This window comes from Lepidochelys kempii, chromosome 2 (assembly GCF_965140265.1).
Source record: "Lepidochelys kempii isolate rLepKem1 chromosome 2, rLepKem1.hap2, whole genome shotgun sequence".
In the NCBI taxonomy this organism is placed as follows: domain Eukaryota; kingdom Metazoa; phylum Chordata; order Testudines; family Cheloniidae; genus Lepidochelys; species Lepidochelys kempii.
The window spans coordinates 91,793,739-91,814,411 of record NC_133257.1 but is presented as its reverse complement, the minus strand read 5'-3'; the positions used below and the strand labels follow the sequence as shown (position 1 = coordinate 91,814,411).

Below are 20,673 nucleotides of genomic sequence, written 5' to 3'. Positions count from 1 at the left end.
ACTGTAGCTGTATTGAATGATTAAAGGATTAATTGGCATTAGCTTGGCATAGCTGTGATTGGGAGTCCTGCCTCTCTTAGAGTCTGACACCCACTCCCTGCTTCCTCAGCATGTGTGATCTAAAGAAAGATGTGCAAGTGTACTTTGAGATATTGGCTCATTTCAGTGCTGACTTCTGAAGATTAAATCAGTACCTGTGTACAGGAATGATCTTGCCAAGGGGACTGTCAGTACAGAGGTGAGATCTGAGAGCAACCTGCAGATGCACTGATGGGTAAGTGAAAAGAAAGGTCAGAGGGCATTTTGTGCATAAAGAGGCTGTAAAATGACCAGGCATACCAGCATTTCTGCAGACTGGGCTAAGTGTTTGAATGCAAGGCAGGTGCAGGCTGCTGGTGGTCAGAGCAGCTCACTCAAATGGCTCCCCGCCGCAGCAAAGAGGTTTTTGACTTTGCGCTAGTGGCCCCTTGCTGTGCTCCCTGGGGGACACGCCCTGCCGGCAAAGGCAGTGGGCACACGTGGGGCCGGGCCTGAGCCGCGTTCCCACAGGGCAGAGTTAAGGTGACGCGGGCGCCGCTCGCTCGGCACGTTCCGCTGTTTGGCGGTTGAGCATTATCCAGCGCGAGCGCCAGCGCGCGCGCCCTTGGGCAGCCGCCGCGCCGCCTTCGCTGGTGGGGGTTGGTCAGCCAGTCAGGCGTCTCAGGACTCCGAGCCCAGCGGACGAGCGGAGACCCCGGCCGCGGTACAGGCGGAGAGGGGCGGGGCTCTGGTCCTTCCGCAACCTCTCCCCCCGCCGTTCTCCCCCACTCACAGCGGGGCGGGCAGGGAGCCCCCTGGCGGTCCCACCCCCTCCCCACCTGTGCGTTGTCCCACCCCACCCCGGCCCAGAACGTATCGTGACGTCAACCCAGGTGCTTTCCCTGGGGTGGGGTTTCGACTGCCCCAGCTAGGCGGAGGCTGGTTGGCTGCGACCGCGCATGCGCATGACGGCGGCGGTGGCGACTAGCGAGCCGCGGCGGACCGTGAGGCAGGCAAAGACGGAGCGCGCGGCGAGTTGGGACTTGCGCTCGCCGCCGCTCGTGCTCTGGGCGGAGCGAGCGAGCGAGAGGTTATGAGCCTGCAGGACTCCAGCGGCCACCCTCGCTCCGGCCGCGACCATGGCAGCCTCCATAGAGCAGGAGTTCCAGGAGATCGACACTGCTAACGACTGGCAGGCTCGCTACTTTGTGAGTGAACAAGGGACTCCCTTTATCGAGGGCTGGGGGAGGGGAGGGAGAGACAGGCGGCTCTGGGCGGCACGCGAGGCTCTTGTCTTAGGCTGGGAAACGGAAGTCGTTGGGCCACGGTTTGATTTCAGGTGCGCGCGGTAGCGCCAGCACCAAGCCGCCGGGAGACACTGCGCATGCCCCGAGAAGGGGCTGGGGGAGAGGAGCGCCGTGGAAGCGCGCATGCTCTGTGAGGAGAGGGGAGGAGGTGCACAGGGCTGTTGGGAGCACGCGTGCGTCAAGTACGAGGGGTGGGGGTGAGTGGATGAGGCGCGTGTTGAATGAAGTGCGGGTAGAGCAGAATTGAAAATGCGCACGCGCAACGATGAGTTCTCGCCTGCCGACGCCCCCGCTTCCTAGTCCGGCCTCTGGGGCGCTGCCTGCTGAAGCCGTGCCTCAGTGTGTTTGTCAGGCTGCTCCTCCGGCCTCCCCTCTGCCCTTCGCACGCTGCGGACACCTCTCGTCCTGGGTGTCGTTCTGCAGGCGGATAAAGCAATATCTGTGAGATACTCCCGAGGGAGCAGAGGGCTGCGGCGGCTGCCAGCTTTGCAGTGGTGCTGGGGCATTCCTGCTAGTCCCTCGTTCGCAGCCTAGCGCCAATATTCTGGCAGCGTTAATTGCTTGTGAAGATCTAATGGCAAGACCACTTCACATGTTATGTCACCAGAAGTTGCATGATGTGTAGTAACTGCCTTTCATGTGTTGGGTCACCTGAGTCAGAGCTACTACATCTATTTTTGCCAAAATAGTAGTGATTAATAATTTGCACTCCTATCCTTCGAGTTAAGGTTTTATAAAATAGCTTTACAAACGTTGCTCATCTAGCTGGCATCACACCCCACAGAGTTATTAGATGTTAGGCCTGTTTTACAAAGGAGGAATAAGCAGCACCAAGTGAATGTGACTAATCTAAAGCCTTGTCTACACAGCGACTTTACAGCACTACAACTTTCTTGCTCAGGGGTGTGAAAAAACACACGCACATCCTCCTAAGTGCTGCATGTTTCAGTGCTGTAAAATGCCAGTGTAGACAGTGCACCCAGCTCTGGGAGCTACTCCCCTTGTGGGGGTGGTTTTCTTACAGTGCTGGGAGAGCGCTAGTGCAAGCCTCCCCATATAGATGCAAGGAAGACTGCAAGTTATGCTCAGGAAATTCTCGAGGAAAAATTCAATAGGCGAAAAAAGGTGGGGTCTCCTTCCTTGTAGAGTGAGTTCTCCAATTCCATGGACTTGCCAGTGTTTGTCGAGAAACTCTCCTCCAACAGATTTTGGGTCATTGTAGTCGTATCCCTTGCTGGTTTAACCTCTGTGGCAAATCAGAGGGTTTTGTATGTAAACATGCATACTGAGAGAGAAGAGCTTAAAGTAATGCATTCCGATGAGAGGTTTCTTTTGGATACTTTTGTTGTTTTTAACTCTTGTATCTCTTGTAGGTTGAGTTGCTCCAAAATTGTCAGTAAGCTATGTGTATACAATTTAAAATGTGCACTAAACTTTTTAAGAGAGACACTTTAAAAAAAAAAAAAAGAGAATAATATATTTATTTATTATGGGAAACTCCACAACACTTACCTCACAGATTTTTAATGCATAAATGATTAATTTGTTTATATGTAATGATATTTCAATAAAAGTGACAATATTCATATCTAACAACAGGATCCAAGTTCATTTTAGATTATAGTGCCATAGAAATCCTCTCTGATTATACCTGTTTTCAGGAAGAACAGTGAAGACAATTTGAAGAGATTTGACGAGAGTGGAGCTTTTTTGCAATGAGGATGATGCAGATGGTAGATTGAGGGAAGCCCATGAGGAGATTATAATAGTCAAGGCAAAGAATAGTCGGGACCTCTGCAGTGGCATTGCTGGAGAGAAAAAAAGGGGAGAATATTTTTTGAGTCCTGTGGGACGTTTATTGTCAGAAGTAGCAGCATCACTGATGTGAAGGAAGGAGAGAAGACTTGACAAGGTGCTATTGTACAGTGTAAAACTTTTCTTTGTCTTCTCAGATACAAGTACAGAAAGACTACAAAAAGGTCTCTGTCACAGTTAGTCAAACTCAGCAGATGCCTGGCACTCTAGCCATCTTTTCTATTTGTCTGTATTAGATGAAGCTGGCCTTGGAGGATGAAGCTGGGGAATGGCACAGATACAGCTTATAATAGGTCTTGGAACACGTTGGTAGAATTTCTTGTTTCAGACAGTGGAGGAAGTAAGCCGAGGAGGCAGGCATCTTAGACTTGATTCTGACCAACAGGGAGAAACGGGTTGTGAATCTGAAGGTAGAAGGCAATTTGGGTGAAAGTGATAGAATCAATGATTCCTAGGGAGAGGGAGGAATGAGAGTAGCAGAATAAAGACAATAAATTTCAAAAAGCCAGACTTCAACAAACTCAGAAAACTGGTAGGTAAGTTCTTGGGAAGAACATCTAAAGGAAAAAGTCAGGAGAGCTGGCACTTAGAGATATTAAAGCAGGGGTGGGCAAACTTTCTGGCCCGAGCATCGCATTAGATACGGAAATTGTATGGCAGGCCATGAATGCTCACGAAATTGGGGGTGGAGGTGTATGTGGGTGAGGGCTCTGAGATGAGGGTTTGGGGTGTTGGAGGATGCACCAGGCTGGACCAAGGGGTTCAGAGGGCAGGAGAGGGATCAGGGCAGGGATGGGGCTTGGGAGGGGGTGCAGGCTCCCAGCGGTGCTCACCTCAAGCAGCTCCCAGAAGCAGAAACATGTCCCCTGCTCCGGCTCCTATGCTGAGGCGCAGCCAGGCAGCTCTGCACGCTGCCCTGTCTGCAGACACTGCCCCTGCAGCCTCCAATGGCCATGGTTCCCGGCCAGTGGGATCTGTGGGGGCAGCGTGTGGAGTCTCTTGGCTGCTCCTGCATGTAGGAGCTGGAGAGGGGACATGCTGCTGCTTCCAGGAGCCACACGGCGCCACAGGATGCACAGAGCTGGGCAAGCCCACGGACCCTGCTCCCTGGCGGGAGCTCAAGGGACACATTAAAATGTCTGAAGGGCCGGATGCAGCCCCTGGGCTATAGTTTGCCCACCCCTATATTAAAGACATATAGGAGACTAACCAGAAGAGGAGGAAAGATGGGAAGAATAGTAAGAGGCCCATGTGGCTCCATCAAGAGCTCTTTAATCATCAGAAATCAAAGGGAATCTTACAAAAGTTACTCTTGGGGGAATTATGCACCTAAAAATTATGCGCATAATATTTTAAAATTCTATGTAGTTTATTTGTCAAAATAACACAACATAATCATTCCAGTTTCAATTTTGTTAATTTATTTTAAACTACCTGTCAACAATACAGATTTAAAAAAAAAAAAATTCCCTCAGGAATAGAGAGTTTAAAAAAACCAACCCTATGACAACCCAGTTCCAGTTGAGGGGTACTGCTGTTGAGGGAGCTGCCTGGGGCCCCCCAGAGCCAAGCCATGGGGCACCCTCCAACCCAGACACCCGTACCTGCTCCCCCCAGAGCCCAACTGTGGGGCACCCCTTCCCCCCCTCAGAACTCAGCTGCAGGGCATCCCCAGAGCCCAGACACCCTCCTTCCTCCCCTCAGAGCCTTTACTCTTCCCCACCCAAGCTTCTTTACTGTTGTGGTGTGGGATGTGGTGTGGTGCTGCCCTGCCCTTTCTCACCCTTTGCAAGAGCCGGGTCTCCTGGGTTCTTTCCTGTCCTGGGGCGGATGAGGATAAAGCCAGGCAGCCAGAGTGTGCAGAGCCTCCATCCCTACCAGACTGGGCACTCCACTCACTACAATCTGGAGAGCTGGGCTCTGCAGAGTCTAGCATCCCCTAATGGCTGCCAGCAGCTCTACAGCCCCACTTCTATAGTGGAAACGTGAAATTTGCGCAAATTCTGCATTGTGCAGGGGTGCAGAATTCCCCCAGGAGTTAAAAAAAAAAAATAGAAGCGTGGACAAATTGCTAAGGATGAATACAGATGAATAGGACAAGCATATAGGGACAAAATCAGAAAGGCTAAGGTACAAAATGAGTTACACCTAGCAAAGGACATGAAAGACATACATTTACAGAATCTCTTATTACTGAGGAGCAAGAGGAGGATGAAGGAAAGTGTAGCCCACTGTTTAGTGAGACTAAATAGCAGGTCTAATAATGGATATCAAGAAGGCCTGAAGAATTTAATGCCTCTTTTGCTTCAGACTTTATTTAAAGGTTAGTTGTGACCAGATGCTTAACACAGTTAGTGTTAACAACAAGCCAGAATAGGGAAAGAACAGATTGAATATTTTAGCTAAATTAGATATATTTAAGTTGGGAGGCCTGACAAAGTTCACTGGGTGTACTTAAAGGAATCTTGGAACTGTTAACAGTTGTCTTCGAGAATTCATGGAGGACAGGGGAGATCCCGGAGGACTGGAGAAGGGCAGACATCTTACCTTTCTTTTAAAAAAGGCTGACCAGTTTATACCCTAGGTCCTCTTTGTTCCCCAACTTCCATACCTGGAACAAGTTATTAAACAATTTTTGTAAGCACCTAGGGGATAATACCGTTATAAGAAATAGCCAGCATAGATTTCAAGGATAAATCATGAGATCAACTTAATTTCTTTCTTTGTCATGATTCCTGGCTTAGTAGATGTGGAGGGGAGGGAGCAGTAGGCATGATGTATCTGGTCTTCCATGACATTGTTATAAGCAACCTAGGGAAATGTGTTCTAGCTGAAATTATTATAAGGTGGGTTCATATCTGGTTGAAAGGCTGTACTCAAAGAAGTAATCAATGGATCACTGTCATATTGGGAGGAAAAATTCAGTGGGGTCCCACAGAGGTCTGTCCTTGGCCGGGTACTTGTTCCACATTTTCATTATGACTTGGCTAATGTAGTGAAGAGTATACTTATAAAATTTGCAGATGGCACTAAGATGGGAGGGGTTGCTAGCACTTGGGAGGACCGGGTTAGAATTCAAAATGACTTTATAAAATAGAGAATCGGTCTGAAATCCACAAGACGAAATTGGGAAAAGACAAGGGCAGAGTACTACACTTCAAAATCGGAAGTAACTGGCTAGGTGATAGTACTGCTGAAAAGGTGGATCACAAATTGAATATGGGCCAACAGTGTGATGGAGTTTTCTGGGTATATTAACAGGAGTATTATATGGAAATCATGGGAAATATTTGTCCCATTCTACTCAGTACTGGGAATCATAGAATCATAGAATATCAGGGTTGGAAGGGACCCCAGAAGATCATCTAGTCCAACCCCCTGCTCGAAGCAGGACCAATTCCCAGTAAAATCATCCCAGCCAAGGCTTTGTCAAGCCTGACCATAAAAACCTCTAAGGAAGGAGATTCTACCACCTCCCTAGGTAAAGCATTCCAGTGTTTCACCACCCTCTTAGTGAAAAAGTTTTTCCTAATATCCAATCTAAACCTCCCCCACTGCAACTTGAGACCATTACTCCTCGTTCTGTCATCTGCTACCATTGAGAACAGTCTAGAGCCATCCTCTTTGGAACCCCCTTTCAGGTAGTTGAAAGCAGCTATCAAATCCCCCCTCATTCTTCTCTTCTGCAGGCTAAACAATCCCAGCTCCCTCAGCCTCTCCTCATAACTCATGTGTTCCAGTCCCCTAATCATTTTCGTTGCCCTTCGCTGGACTCTCTCCAATTTATCCACATCCTTCTTGAAGTGTGGGGCCCAAAACTGGACACAGTACTCCAGATGAGGCCTCACCAATGTCGAATAGAGGGGAACGATCACGTCCCTCGATCTGCTCGCTATGCCCCTACTTATACATCCCAAAATGCCATTGGCCTTCTTGGCAACAAGGGCACACTGCTGACTCATATCCAGCTTCTCGTCCACTGTCACCCCTAGGTCCTTTTCCGCAGAACTGCTGCCTAGCCATTTGGTCCCTAGTCTGTAGCTGTGCATTGGGTTCTTCCGTCCTAAGTGCAGGACCCTGCACTTATCCTTATTGAACCTCATCAGATTTCTTTTGGCCCAATCCTCCAATTTGTCTAGGTCCTTCTGTATCCTATCCCTCCCCTCCAGCGTATCTACCACTCCTCCCAGTTTAGTATCATCCGCAAATTTGCTGAGAGTGCAATCCACACCATCCTCCAGATCATTTATGAAGATACTGAACAAAACCGGCCCCAGGACCGACCCTTGGGGCACTCCGCTTGATACCGGCTGCCAACTAGACATGGAGCCATTGATCACTACCCGTTGAGCCCGACAATCTAGCCAGCTTTCTACCCACCTTATAGTGCATTCATCCAGCCCATACTTCCTTAACTTGCTGACAAGAATACTGTGGGAGACCGTGTCAAAAGCTTTGCTAAAGTCAAGAAACAATACATGCACTGCTTTCCCTTCATCCACAGAACCAGTAATCTCATCATAAAAGGCGATTAGATTAGTCAGGCATGACCTTCCCTTGGTGAATCCATGCTGGCTATTCCTGATCACTTTCCTCTCATGCAAGTGCTTCAGGATTGATTCTTTGAGGACCTGCTCCATGATTTTTCCAGGGACTGAGGTGAGGCTGACTGGCCTGTAGTTCCCAGGATCCTCCTTCTTCCCTTTTTTAAAGATTGGCACTACATTAGCCTTTTTCCAGTCATCCGGGACTTCCCCCGTTCGCCACGAGTTTTCAAAGATAATGGCCAATGGCTCTGCAATCACAGCCGCCAATTCCTTCAGCACTCTCGGATGCAACTCATCCGGCCCCATGGACTTGTGCACGTCCAGCTTTTCTAAATAGTCCCTAACCACCTCTATCTCCACAGAGGGCTGGCCATCTCTTCCCCATTTTGTGATGCCCAGCGCAGCAGTCTGGGAGCTGACCTTGTTAGTGAAAACAGAGGCAAAAAAAGCATTGAGTACATTAGCTTTTTCCACATCCTCTGTCACTAGGTTGCCTCCCTCATTCAGTAAGGGGCCCACACATTCCTTGGCTTTCTTCTTGTTGCCAACATACCTGAAGAAACCCTTCTTGTTACTCTTGACATCTCTGGCTAGCTGCAGCTCCAGGTGCGATTTGGCCCTCCTGATATCATTCCTACATGCCCGAGCAATATTTTTATACTCTTCCCTGGTCATATGTCCAACCTTCCACTTCTTGTAAGCTTCTTTTTTATGTTTAGGATCCGCTAGGATTTCACCATTAAGCCAAGCTGGTCGCCTGCCATATTTACTATTCTTTCGACTCATTGGGATGGTTTGTCCCTGTAACCTCAACAGGGATTCCTTGAAATACAGCCAGCTCTCCTAGACTCCTTTCCCCTTCAAGTTAGTCCCCCAGGGGATCCTGGCCATCCATTCCCTGAGGGAGTCGAAGTCTGCTTTCCTGAAGTCCGGGATCCGTATCCTGCTGCTTACCTTTCTTCCCTGCGTCAGGATCCTGAACTCAACCAACTCATGGTCACTGCCTCCCAGATTCCCATCCACTTTTGCTTCCCCCACTAATTCTACCCGGTTTGTGAGCAGCAGGTCAAGAAAAGCGCCCCCCCTAGTTGGCTCCTCTAGCACTTGCGCCAGGAAATTGTCCCCTACGCTTTCCAAAAACTTTCTGGATTGTCTATGCACCGCTGTATTGCTCTCCCAGCAGATATCAGGAAAATTAAAGTCACCCATGAGAATCAGGGCATGCGATCTAGTAGCTTCCGTGAGCTGCCGGAAGAAAGCCTCATCCTTCAGCTTCAGGCTGAAGGCTTCAGCTGGAGTAGTGTATCCAATTTCGGACACTTCACTTTAAGAAAGATGTGGAAAAATTGGAGAGCAACAAAAATGATAAAAGATTTAGAAAACATGACCTATGAGGAAAGGTTTAAACAAGTGAGCATATTTCTTCTGGAAAAAAAAGACTGTAGGGGTGACCTGATAAGTCTCCAATATATTAAGGGCTGTTATAGAGAGGATGAGGATCAATTGTTCTCCATGTCCACTGAAGGTAGGACAAGAAATAATAAGCTTAATCTGCAACAAGGAGGATGTGGGTTAGTAAGTTTTTTCCTAATATCTAACTTTTAAGGAAAGTTAAGTGCTGGAATAGGTTACCAAGGGAGGCTGTGGAATCCGCATCATTGAAGATTTTTAAGAACAGGTTAGACAAACGCCTGTCAGAGATGATTTAGGTATACTAGGGCCTGCCTCAGTGGAGGGGGCTGGACTGAATGGACCCTCAAGGTCTCTTCCAGCCCTACGTTTCTGAAATTCTGTATTTAGAAGCCACTGTCATTAGTCAAGGGCTGATCGCTAAAACCCTTTCTCCATCCCTTCACATTATCATACTTCGCCATTCTTTTAGTCTGTTAAATAGTATTGTCTCTCAGAACACTCTGGAAATGTACTTGTTCCAGGAACTTCTGAGAGCAGACCCTCAAAATATATCCCTTGCTGTTCTTGGGATGGTGTGTCATGACCTCTCACTGATGGAGTTAATTGCCTTTGTTCCATTCCAAACAGACCCTGGATGTGGTCAGCTGTGTGAGTTATCAGACCACTGGAATAGTCCCACGGTTGTTACCACAGCTACAAATCAGGAGATAACTCAGAGTTATCTGTTTGATGCTGAAATCGCCAAGCACTATCCGTCTTGACAAAAGAGAGGAGCTGTATTGGATTTCACAGGCACTTCATGGTCCAGAGGGAATATTTTGTAAAACAGTATTAGACCTATTTAAGTCCCATTTTGGCATGGGAGACACCATATGAAGACATATGCAAAGAGCATAGCCATGCCAAATCCTTTATCCTCCCTTGTTTCATGTCATGTGAAATACTCACCAAATTGTCTATGCTGTTTGTGCAGTGTTAACTGACTAGAGTAGTGTAAGAAGCTGATAGTTCTAAATGCCAGGCACAAATGAAGTCCTGAGCAAAGGTGAACCTTGATAAACTATAATATGATTTTTTAAAATACTTTTTTTTGCTGTGCAGAATGTTCCTCAGAGTGAATTGAGGAGATTACTAAACTCTATTTTTGTAATTTTAAGGAAATTCGGCGTAAATCCAATGACTATCCTCATAGAGTTGCAAAATATCCAGAAAACAGAAATCGAAATAGATACAGAGATGTCAGCCCATGTAAGTATATATATCCTTTGCTCCGTGTAATTAAATCCAAAATGAAACAGTTTTGTCTCTAGATTTGTTACTCACTTTTTTCCTTTTCAAAGAGATTCTTATTTATGAACACTATAACCTCAAATGATTTGCTTTGAGAAGTATCTGTTTTTTAATAATATAAGATTTGGCCCTTCTATAAAAGGGATCAGCAACCTTTGGCCTGCAGCCTGCCAGAGTAAGCCCCCTGGCAGGCTGGACCGGTTTGTTTTCCTGCTGTGTCCGCAGGTTTGACGGATCGCAGCCCCACTGGCTGCGGTTCACTGCTCCAGGCCAATGGGGGCTGCGGGAAGCAATGCAGGCTGAGGGATGTGCTGGCCGCCACTTCCTGCAGCCCCCATTGGCCTGGAGCAGTGAACCACTGCCACTGGGAGCTGCAATCCGTCAAACCTGTGGACGCGGCAGGAAAACAAACCAGTCCGGCCCACCAGGGGGCTTACTCTGGCAGGCCGCGGGCCGAAGGTTGCCGATCCTTGTAATACACTGTTACAGTGATTAGTGACATGCGGGTTGGTAGTTATAAATACTGTGTACAAATATATAAATGTATGTGAGCAAGCAAGGTGGACCAATTTTAAATCACTGATTCTAATCACGATTTAAATGAACAATTTCCATCTTGTTTTGCATTTGTACTTATTTTCCTAAAGAGAGGTTGATTTTCATTGGTTTCTATAATTAATCATGTTTAATACAGTAGTTCTTAAGGACCAACCAAGAACAGGGCCCCATTGTGCTAGGCACTGTACAAACAGAGTGGTCCCTGCCCCCAAAGAATTTACAATCTAAATAGACAAGACAGGCAGAGTGTGGGTTAAGGGGGTAGAACAGACAAGCAGAGTAAACATGTTGGCTGATGTCATGTTAGTGCCATGTTTCTTTTTTGGGGCTGTGTGAGAGATGGGTGCTTAGGAGGGGATTAGTTAAAGGGAAAGGGATTGAGGGGAACTGGGCAGGAGAAAAAAGATGGGGCGGGGGGGTTGGATCAAGCACCCAATCAGTACAGGATGGAGAAAGTCCAGCCATATATAGAAATGTCTCCGAATGTCCAGAAATCCCTGAATAGGCTGCTTCTGTTCTTACTTGCTGGAGTCTCTCTGTAGTTTCCCCCCAAGGTTGGATCACATGGGGGTGAGGGACGGCAAGGCACAGCACCACCTGGGTCTTAGTGCCAAGAGAGTGAGTCAATCTTTTATTTAAATGTTATTTATGCTATCCCTTGTACAGTTCTGGATCCAAGGGAATGCTGGGAGAATGGTGACCCTGGCTGTGCCCCATTTTACCCCCTCATTCCAATACAGGAGTCACTGCTTTGGCTGCTTCTGCTTTTATTGGCTGGAAACTCTGGCAGCTACTTCTTTGTTCTAATTTTGAGGATACACTATAGCTGTGCCCCTTTATTTAAATACTTATGGAGTTTATAAAGGTTTGTTACAGATTCTTAAATTTTTACACTTTTTATTATGTTAGAAAATGGTGAATGATATTTCTTATTTACTAGGTGATTCATTGTATTACTTGTGAATTGTCAAGCTGCATTTGGATGGAAATTGGAATTAAATTACAATGCACAAAACCAGCATTTTAAAATTGTTTTTATTAGTTAAATAAAGCTACCTTAACTGTGTTGGATACATAAGAAAACAATAAATGGAAAACATTTATTGATAAATTAAAACTGATTTATTAAGCAAAGGAATTCTGGTCTGTAGATAGTGAATTGAATGTTTCTGGTCACAATATTTTTCAAGACTTTAGGACTAGTAGAGCTCAACCTCTCTGACCTAGTATTTATTCATAAATTGGAAGAGAAAAATAAGTTTTCCTGCTTTTCCATCTCCCAGTCAGTTTCTCAGTGTTAAATGAACTGTTAATTGAACTAGTGGAATAAACAAATATAGAAAACATTATTTTTGCCCTTGCAGAAAAGGCTGCTGCTGTCAAAAGCAGGTTTTGCACTTCAACAAATTCTAGTTCCAGGTACTTGGCCAGTGACTTTCATTGGTTCAGTGTTTTGACTTTCTTTAAACCTTTTGGCATCACTTGAAGATGAGTTTTTTTTAAAATTTAATTTAAATGATTTTAATAGAGTATGCTAAGTTAAGGCCTTAATGTAGGTTGTCAGATTTTCAAATGTTATTTAAAATAGGTTTGTTTGTTCTTTGATTTAAATCTGATTCTCTTCCCCCCCCCCCCCAAATATTTATCCATTCTTATTTTGTGTCTCATACAGAAGCCCTGTGTTGCTTGCCAAAATATTTTTAGGGCATTTCCTCTGAGAACTTGGTTGTTGATCTATTCGAATTAGCATTGATCAATCTTTTAACAACATTTATAATACATGTTTTCATCTGGCAGAATTAGTGGCCTTAAATTTATTTATTTTTTTTTAAATTGTCATGCCAAACCCTTAAATATAGGCATCTCTTCCAAAGAACTTATCTGAAATAGTTCTGTAACTTTTTCTATGCCATATCACTGAGAGTGCTCGTGTCTTAGGTTTATCTGCTATGTAAAAATATTGATGGTTTAATCAAAACCTGTTACCTAATCAGAGTCTGCTATCATAACACTTGTTCAGAAGGAACAAGACAAGTCTTAATGCTACTTCTTTGGGAACCAAGTCTAGAGGCTCTCTAAATATTGTACACAAAATAGGTTAATGGTTTATGCCCCCTATTTTAATGTTTGGTTTCTCAGAATGGCAAAGAAGACTCAAAAGGCATCATGGCTAGTGACTAGACCATGAGCCTGCAGATCTGGAAACTCATTTTCTGTTTCCAGTTCCGCCACTTAGCCAAAGCCACATTGTGAATAAGTCACTTGGGCCAGAACTGATTTTGAGAGCCCAATCTGACATACCTGGGGTTTTATTTTTGAGAAGCACTGAGTTCCTGCATTTCCAGTTGAAGTGAGTGATAACTGCAAGTGGTCAACATGTCTCAAAATTAGGCCCAAAATGTCTTAGATTTAGGCAACTAAAATCAGTGGCTGCAATGGTAAATTTGGTAAATATCTCAGCCTCAATTTCTCAATCTGTAAAAATGAGGATATTTTTCTTTGTGCTTTGAAATATCTGGATGAAAAGTGAATACAGGTGTAAAATACTAATAATAAAACATTAATCTTTATGGACTTAGTAGCAGGTTCTATAGGTATGACGTAACAACACTTCTTAAAATAAGCTTCTGTTTTTAGTTGCGTATATCTTTGCCTAACTTTAACTATTAACTTTAACTGTTCTATGCTTGGTCTCTGTCTCATGCTGAATTTTTCTGGTAAGCATCAGCAACCCAACTTAACCACTTGGACGGATGAAGTGAGGAAGAATAGAGAGTTGACTTTTTCTCCCCCCCCCCTTTCTTTGAAAAGTTCCACTGCTTCCGTGGATTGGAGCAGGAATTCAAAATTAATCAGAGATGTTGTTCTGAAGTCAGAGATGCCTTTTCCTGTAGCTGTGAAAATCCACCAAGCTTTGGCCAAGTTACAAGTCTTTGAACAATATTTGGATGTGCCCCATAGAGCCTGTTAGAAGCTTGCTACTAAAATCTCTGAACATTGCATCTGTACTGAAGACACTACCAGGCCCCACACACCTTCCTGCATTCTGACTGACAATACTCTTGGGTCTTATTGACTTTCCATCTGCTCTGGGTATGTTCCCATACCCTACAGAACTAGAACTTCAGAGGGATGCAACAGCCACCCCTTTGGCCTAGGCAAAGGAGTGGTGAGATAGAACCCAAGGTGAGAATGGTATTAATACTGTGGCCTTACAGACCTTGTTACTGAGCAAGGCTCCACAAGCTTCCCTGAGGAGGAAGGCACACATTTTTCCCTTTTCACAGATGGGATAACCAGGAGGTTGCACAGGTCCAGTTCTGGTAGAACTGGTATATCAGACTCAAGTCTCAGCCACCACTGCACTATCTTTCAAAATGTATATGCTAACGGTGTGTTAGATTGTGCTGTTTGTAGCAGTTAGACTCTCCAGAGCCAGGAATAGAACTGAGGAGTTCTGAGTCCCAGTATTCCACTGCTGTCTAGCAAATAGTGTGTGAACTGCTGGCTATGTGTGTTCATACTTCTAACGTAGCTGCTCCGCAGAGGATAAATCTTCAATCAGTTTCTCTTTTAACTCAAGCTGTAGAGGTCTGTGCTGTGGATCTGGAAGTCCTGGGTTTAAACCCTGCTGATGACCCATGGGGGGTAGAACAGTGTAGTTCTGCACAACAGAACTTAGTTTTCAATTTTTGTAGTTAATTATCTGCAAAAACTAGGTTAAAAGATGTAGTATTAAGACCATAAGGTCAAGCACTCAAAAAATAAGGAAATGCTAGCATTAAAGTTGCCTGTGCAACCTTAGTGCCTGATCCAAAGCTCATTAGTGTCAAAGGGGATCTTTCATAGACTGGGACCATAGTGATCATCTAATCTGACCACCTGCACGTTGCCGGCCACAGAACCTCACCCACCCACTCCTGAAATAGACCCTTAACCTCTGACTAAGTTACTGAAATCCTCAAATCATGGTTTAAAGTCTTCAAGTTACAGAAAATTCACAATTTACACTAGTTTAAACCTGCATGTGACCCTGCGCTGTGCTGCAGACGAAGATGAAAAACCACCACCATCTCTGCCAGTCTGATCTGGGAAAAAATTCCTTCCCAACCCCAAATATGGCAATCAGACCCTGAACATGTGGGCAAGACCTACCAGGCAGGTACCTGGGGAAGAATTCTCTGTAATAATTCAGAGCTCTCCCCATCTAGTGTCCTGTCGGCAGCCATTTGGGATTTTTGCTCCTAGCAGTCCCCGACGGGTCACATGCTATTGTAGGCAGTCCCATTATATAGTCCCCTCCTTAAACTTACCAAGCTCAGTCTTGAAAGTAGTTAGACTTTTTCCCCCACTGCTCCCCTTGGAAGGCTATTCCATATTCCTTCATTCCTCTGATGTTTAGAAACCTTCACCTAATTTAGAGTCTAAACTTGTTGATGGGCAGTTTGTTTTCTAAAAACACATCAGAGGGATAAATACGAGGGAGGGAAGGGAGTTATTTAGGTTATTTGCCAATGTGGCCATAAGAACAATCATATCTCTCCTCAGCCTTCTTTTGGTTAGGCTAAATAAGCCAAGCTCTTTGAGTCTCCTCTCGTAAAGTACCTAGAATCATCCTGGTAGCCCTTTGCTGCACCTTTTCTAGTTTGAATTAATTTTTCTTAAACCTGGGAGACCAGAATTGCACACACTATTCCAGATGAGGTCTCATCAGTATAATGGTACTAACGAGGACTGTCAATTAATTGCAGTTAACCTATGTGATTAATTCAAAAAAATTAATCATGATTAAAAAAAAAATCACGATTAATCGCTGTTTTAATCGCACTGTTAAACAATAGAATCCCTATTGAAACTTATTAAATCTTTAGGATGTTTTTCCACATTTTCAAATATACTGATTTCAGTTACAACACAGAATAGAAAGTGTACAGTGCTCTCTTTATATTTTTTGTTATAAGTATTTGCATTGTAAAAATGATAAAAGGAAAAAAGTGTTTTTCACTTCATACAAGTACTATCGTGCAATCTCTTTATCCTGAAAGTGCAACTTACAAATGCAGATTTATTTATTTATTTGTTGGTTACATAGCTGCACTCAAAAACAAAACAATGTAGAACTTCAGAGCCTACGAGTCCATTCAGTCCTCCTTCTTGTGCAGCCAATTGCTAAGAGAAACAAGTTCGTTTCCATTTACAGGAGATAATACTGCCCACTTCTTATTTACAAAGTCACCTGAAAGTGAGAACCGATGTTCGCATGGCACTTTTGTAGCTGGCATTGCAAGGTATTTACGTGCCAGAAATGCTAAACATTTGTGTGTCCCTTCATGCTTTGACCTCCATTCCAGAAGACATGCTTCCATGCTGATGACACTCATTTAAAAAAAAAATAAAATAAAATGTGTTAATTAAATTTGTGACTCAACTCCTTGGGGGAGAATTGTATGTCTCCTGTTCTGTTTTACACCTGCGTTCTGCCATATATTTCATGTTATAGCAGTCTCTGATGATGACCCAGCATATGTTCATTTTAAGAACACTTTCATGGCAGGTTTGACAAAATGCACAGAGGATACCAATGTAAGATTTCTACAGATAGCTACAGCACTCGACCCAAGGTTTAAGAATCTGAAGTGCCTTCCAAAATCTGAGAGGGACAAGGTGTGGAGCATGTTTTCAGAAGTCTTAAAAGAGCAACACTCCAATGCAGAAATTATAAAACCTGAACCACCAAAAAAGAAAATCAACCTTCTGCTGGTGGCATCTGACTCAGATGATGAAAATGAACATATATTGGTCTGCACTGCTTTGGATCATTATTGAGCAGAACCCATCTTCAGTATGGACGCATGTCCTCTGGAATGGTGATTGAAGCATGAAGGGACAGCTGAATCTTTCGCTCATTTGGCACGTAAATATCTTGGAGTGCTAGCTACAACGGTGCCATAAGAACGCCTGTTCTCATTTTCAGGTGACATTGTAAACAAGAAGTGGGCAGCATTATCTCCTGCAAATGTAAACAAACTAGTTTTTCTGAGCAATTGGCTAAACAAGAAGCAGGACTGAGTGGACTTGTAGGCTCTAAAGTTTTATGTTTGAGTGCAGTTATTTTTTGTACATAATTGTACAGTTGTAAGTTCAACTTTCATAATAAAGATTGCATTACAGTACTTGTATAAGTGAACTGAAATACTGTTTTTACAGTACAAATATTTATAATGTAAGGTGAGCACTGTACACTTCGTATTTTGTCAAGTATCAGAGGGGTAGCAGTGTTAGTCTGTATCCACAAAAACGAGGAGTCCGGTGATACCTTAGAGACTAAAATTTATTTGGGCATAAGCTTTTGTGGGTAAAAAACCCACTTCTTCACATCTGAAGAAGTGGGTTTTTTACACACGAAAGCTTATGCCCAGTCTTTAAGGTGCCATCGGACTCCTCATTGTTTTTGTATTCTTTGTAATTGAAATCAGTATATTTGAAAATGTGGAAAACATCCAAAAATATTTATATAAATGGTATTCTATTGTTGTTTAACAGTGTGATTAATCACAATTAATTTTTGTAAGTGCTTGATAGTCCTAGTACTAACCCTTCCCTGTCTCAACTGGAAATACCTTGCCTGATGCATTAGCCTTTTTCACTGCTGCATCACGTTGATGGCTCATAGTCATCCTGTGATCAACCAATTCACCCAGGTCTTTCTCCTCCTCTGTCGCTTCCAACTGATAAGTCCCCAGCTTACAGCAAAAATTCTTGTTTCCATTGACTTCAGGCATCATGCCCTTAAGTTGGGCCTCTTGTGTGTATGCATTATGATAGTGTTCAATTACATTATCACAAAATATTTGTTCTACAGAGCAATGCTTCATTTTGCACACTGGATTGATGCTGAATGAAAGGATTGTAAGAAGAGAAGATATTCTCTTGTAGTTAAGCCAGTAGGCTTGAGCTCATGACAGCTGAGTTGTATTCCTGACTTTGCCATAAAACCATGTATAGTGCTGGGCAAGAGTCTGCCAAAGGCCCCATGTGTTCCCCTGTTCTCAGGGAATTCACTCCTCATTGCAGAATTTTGCTCCAGAATTTGAGCTTTAATTTTTAAGTATTTGTAGCTCTGGTGCAAAGAGAACAGCAAAAATACTGAGTTCAGACCAATACAGTGGTATTTAGAGAGCCTGAGACAGTATATTTGAGGGATGTGATCTTCTTCTGTATTCATCTGTTGAGGCCCCTTGGACTCTGATTTCATGGCTGGAATTTTTTCTGAGATGCTATAGAATTCAGCACTTCTACCACAAAATTTATTTTGCTGCAGCAAGTCATCTTATGACTTGTTTTCTTTCTTCCTGTCTTGGCAGGACCTGCTTCCAGCTGCCTCTTAGGATGCAGTTTTCCCATGAGGGTATTAGCTGGATTACATGGCACTGTTCCATGGAACCAGGCAACAGCAGGGGATCAGGGTTGAGCTTCCAGCTGGGAGTAGGAAGAGAGATAAACGTAGGCTAGGAAGCTGGAGAACAGCACAGCAACTAAGGCCCAGGAGATGAGCTGCTGCAGCTAGCCACAAGCTCCTCCCTTCTTTGGCACGCAGGAAGGAAAGGAGGTTCTGAGGTGGGCCACCTGTACAACACTGCAGGAGCTGCAGCAGTTGGAGCCGGCCACCAGGAGAGCATAATGAAATAAATTGCCTTTGAAAATAATCATTGTTGAATTTTACATCCATGAGTATTTTCAAATATCAGCAGTAAGTGGTGTGTGTGTGCATGCGAGCACGCGTGCAAAGCTGAGCACCTTGGTTATATGGAAAATAAGGGACAATGGTTTATTTTAAGGGATATCTTAGGGAAACGTCACTTCCCTTAGCCTACCCTCTATTTTTCTCTCAAATGTACACTTCTACTGCCCTTATGTATACCATACAGTTATTGTAAACTTCAGTTAATGTTTGAAATGGTATTTACAAGTTTTTAATAAACTTCAGTACATCCCCAAATAAGGGATGGTAGTCACGTATGTGTGGGGGCAATAAACGGTATTTCATGAGTTTGGGATAAATGAACATTTCCATGACAGTAAACCCGAAATTCCATAGCATTTAGGGTTTGCTGCTGTGGAATTTAGTCTCAGGGTACACAACCTGATCATAACCCCTACATACAAGAATGCTGAATTAAGGTTACTTGGCATCCTTAATCCTGGTACATCCTAACTTTTGAGTCCTAGACTTTGCAACTTTAATATACTTATAACTTTGTTTAAATGTAACATTGGTGGTAATAGTTGCCTGTGCTTGCTGATAGCTCTCTAGAAGCTATCTAACTATTTTATTAGGGAGGCACGAATCATTCAGAGTTGAAAATTTTATCATTTATTCCTCCAAGATGGTGATCCTTAAAAAATGTGACTCACTTATGGGATGAGAGCTTCTGAGGTCCATCTGCACTATCAAATGGCAAAGCTATGCTGTGGAGTGGTGGGGCAGTGGGAACAGAGACTACTAATTTCTAAAAGGACTACAGATTAGATAACCACGATAATAATCTGGTAGAACCGTCTCACAATGTCCGATGAAATTGCCACATCTAATCCGTAATGCCCAGAAAACAGGAACAGTGAAACCAATTAAAGTCTGCCCATAAATTTACAGCTGAGATGCTTCCAATATACAGGCTAAAAAAGTAGCAACAGCTTTTTTTAGAAAAGTTCTTGACTGCCTTAGGTATTACAGGCCTGATCGAAGCCCACTGAAGTTAGTGGCAGTCCTTCAGTGTGCTTTGTAACATGGTTCATGTCACTTGAGTTTATTATTTGCTCCTTTCACAGAGCAAGGATAATTAAACTTCTGTACGGAAACATATGTAACATAGTCCATGTTAACTGTTAAAACAAAAACATAAATCCATGTGAATCTTCAAATATAACCTGTAATAGATATTTAAGTATTCATTTTTGTACTGTCTACAATTTCATAAATATTTTAGCTTATTTATTTTTTATTAGCATGCATCTAATTGTGGTGGATAAATAACTTATCTTTGAAAAGGCTATAAAAATAACACTCGTTTTTGCTGATGCTAATAGAAAAAATGTACTCTGACATTTGATGGGTAGTACAATTACTCTAGAGTAGAGAAAGGGGCAGTTTGACTGTATGGTGGTAGTGAAAGAGGAAGCTAATCTGAAATGTCACTGGGTTCAGTTTGAGAGCTAGTCATTTCCTGACAGATGAAACCATTTCTCAGAAAACACATTGTTAAAAGGAAAACAACTTTTGTGGCTGTAATTCTTACAAGAATTTGAAGGACATTCTTATCTGTCCTGTCAGTCTTCGGATTGTTCTTCTATAGTGTGATTTTAGTTTTATATCTCAGATTTACTGTTAGCACCTTCACAATTCTTAATTGTTAGAGCAGGAAGATGTCATGCTAAGAATAGGCATATTGCATTTCAGCTGTGCAGTCAGTGTTAGAAATTGAGCTAGAGATGGATCCTGTGGATGTAGAGTTTAACAATTTATACAAATTCTGATTTTTATGATTGATATTTATAGTTTACCATGATAAACACTTTAGGAATAAGCTAAAAGATGCATCAGAAAATAACTAAAACAAAACATAACAGCTGATACAAATTCTGATTCAAAATTAGTGGCCTGATTTTTCAGAAGTGACTTTCACAAATTACAGTGAAATCAATTGGAGGATCTGTGGATGTTTGGA

At 43.5% G+C, this 20,673-nt stretch overlaps 1 protein-coding gene across 4 annotated transcripts in view; it reads left to right on the top strand.

The window, feature by feature from the left end:
• The first annotated feature begins 959 nt into the window (after window positions 1-959).
• Window positions 960-20,673, top strand: part of PTPN2 (protein tyrosine phosphatase non-receptor type 2) — a 58,201-nt gene continuing 38,487 nt past the window's right edge. For 2 of the 4 annotated variants that reach the window (XM_073331657.1, XM_073331656.1), the window contains exons 1-2: window positions 961-1,226; window positions 10,258-10,348. In XM_073331657.1, coding sequence (XP_073187758.1) covers window positions 1,158-1,226; window positions 10,258-10,348 — 160 coding nt within the window. In that variant the 5' untranslated portion in view covers window positions 961-1,157. Of the gene's footprint in view, window positions 1,227-10,257; window positions 10,349-20,673 lie in introns of those variants that run through there. The other 2 variants (XM_073331660.1, XM_073331658.1) reach the window with 2 other exon arrangements.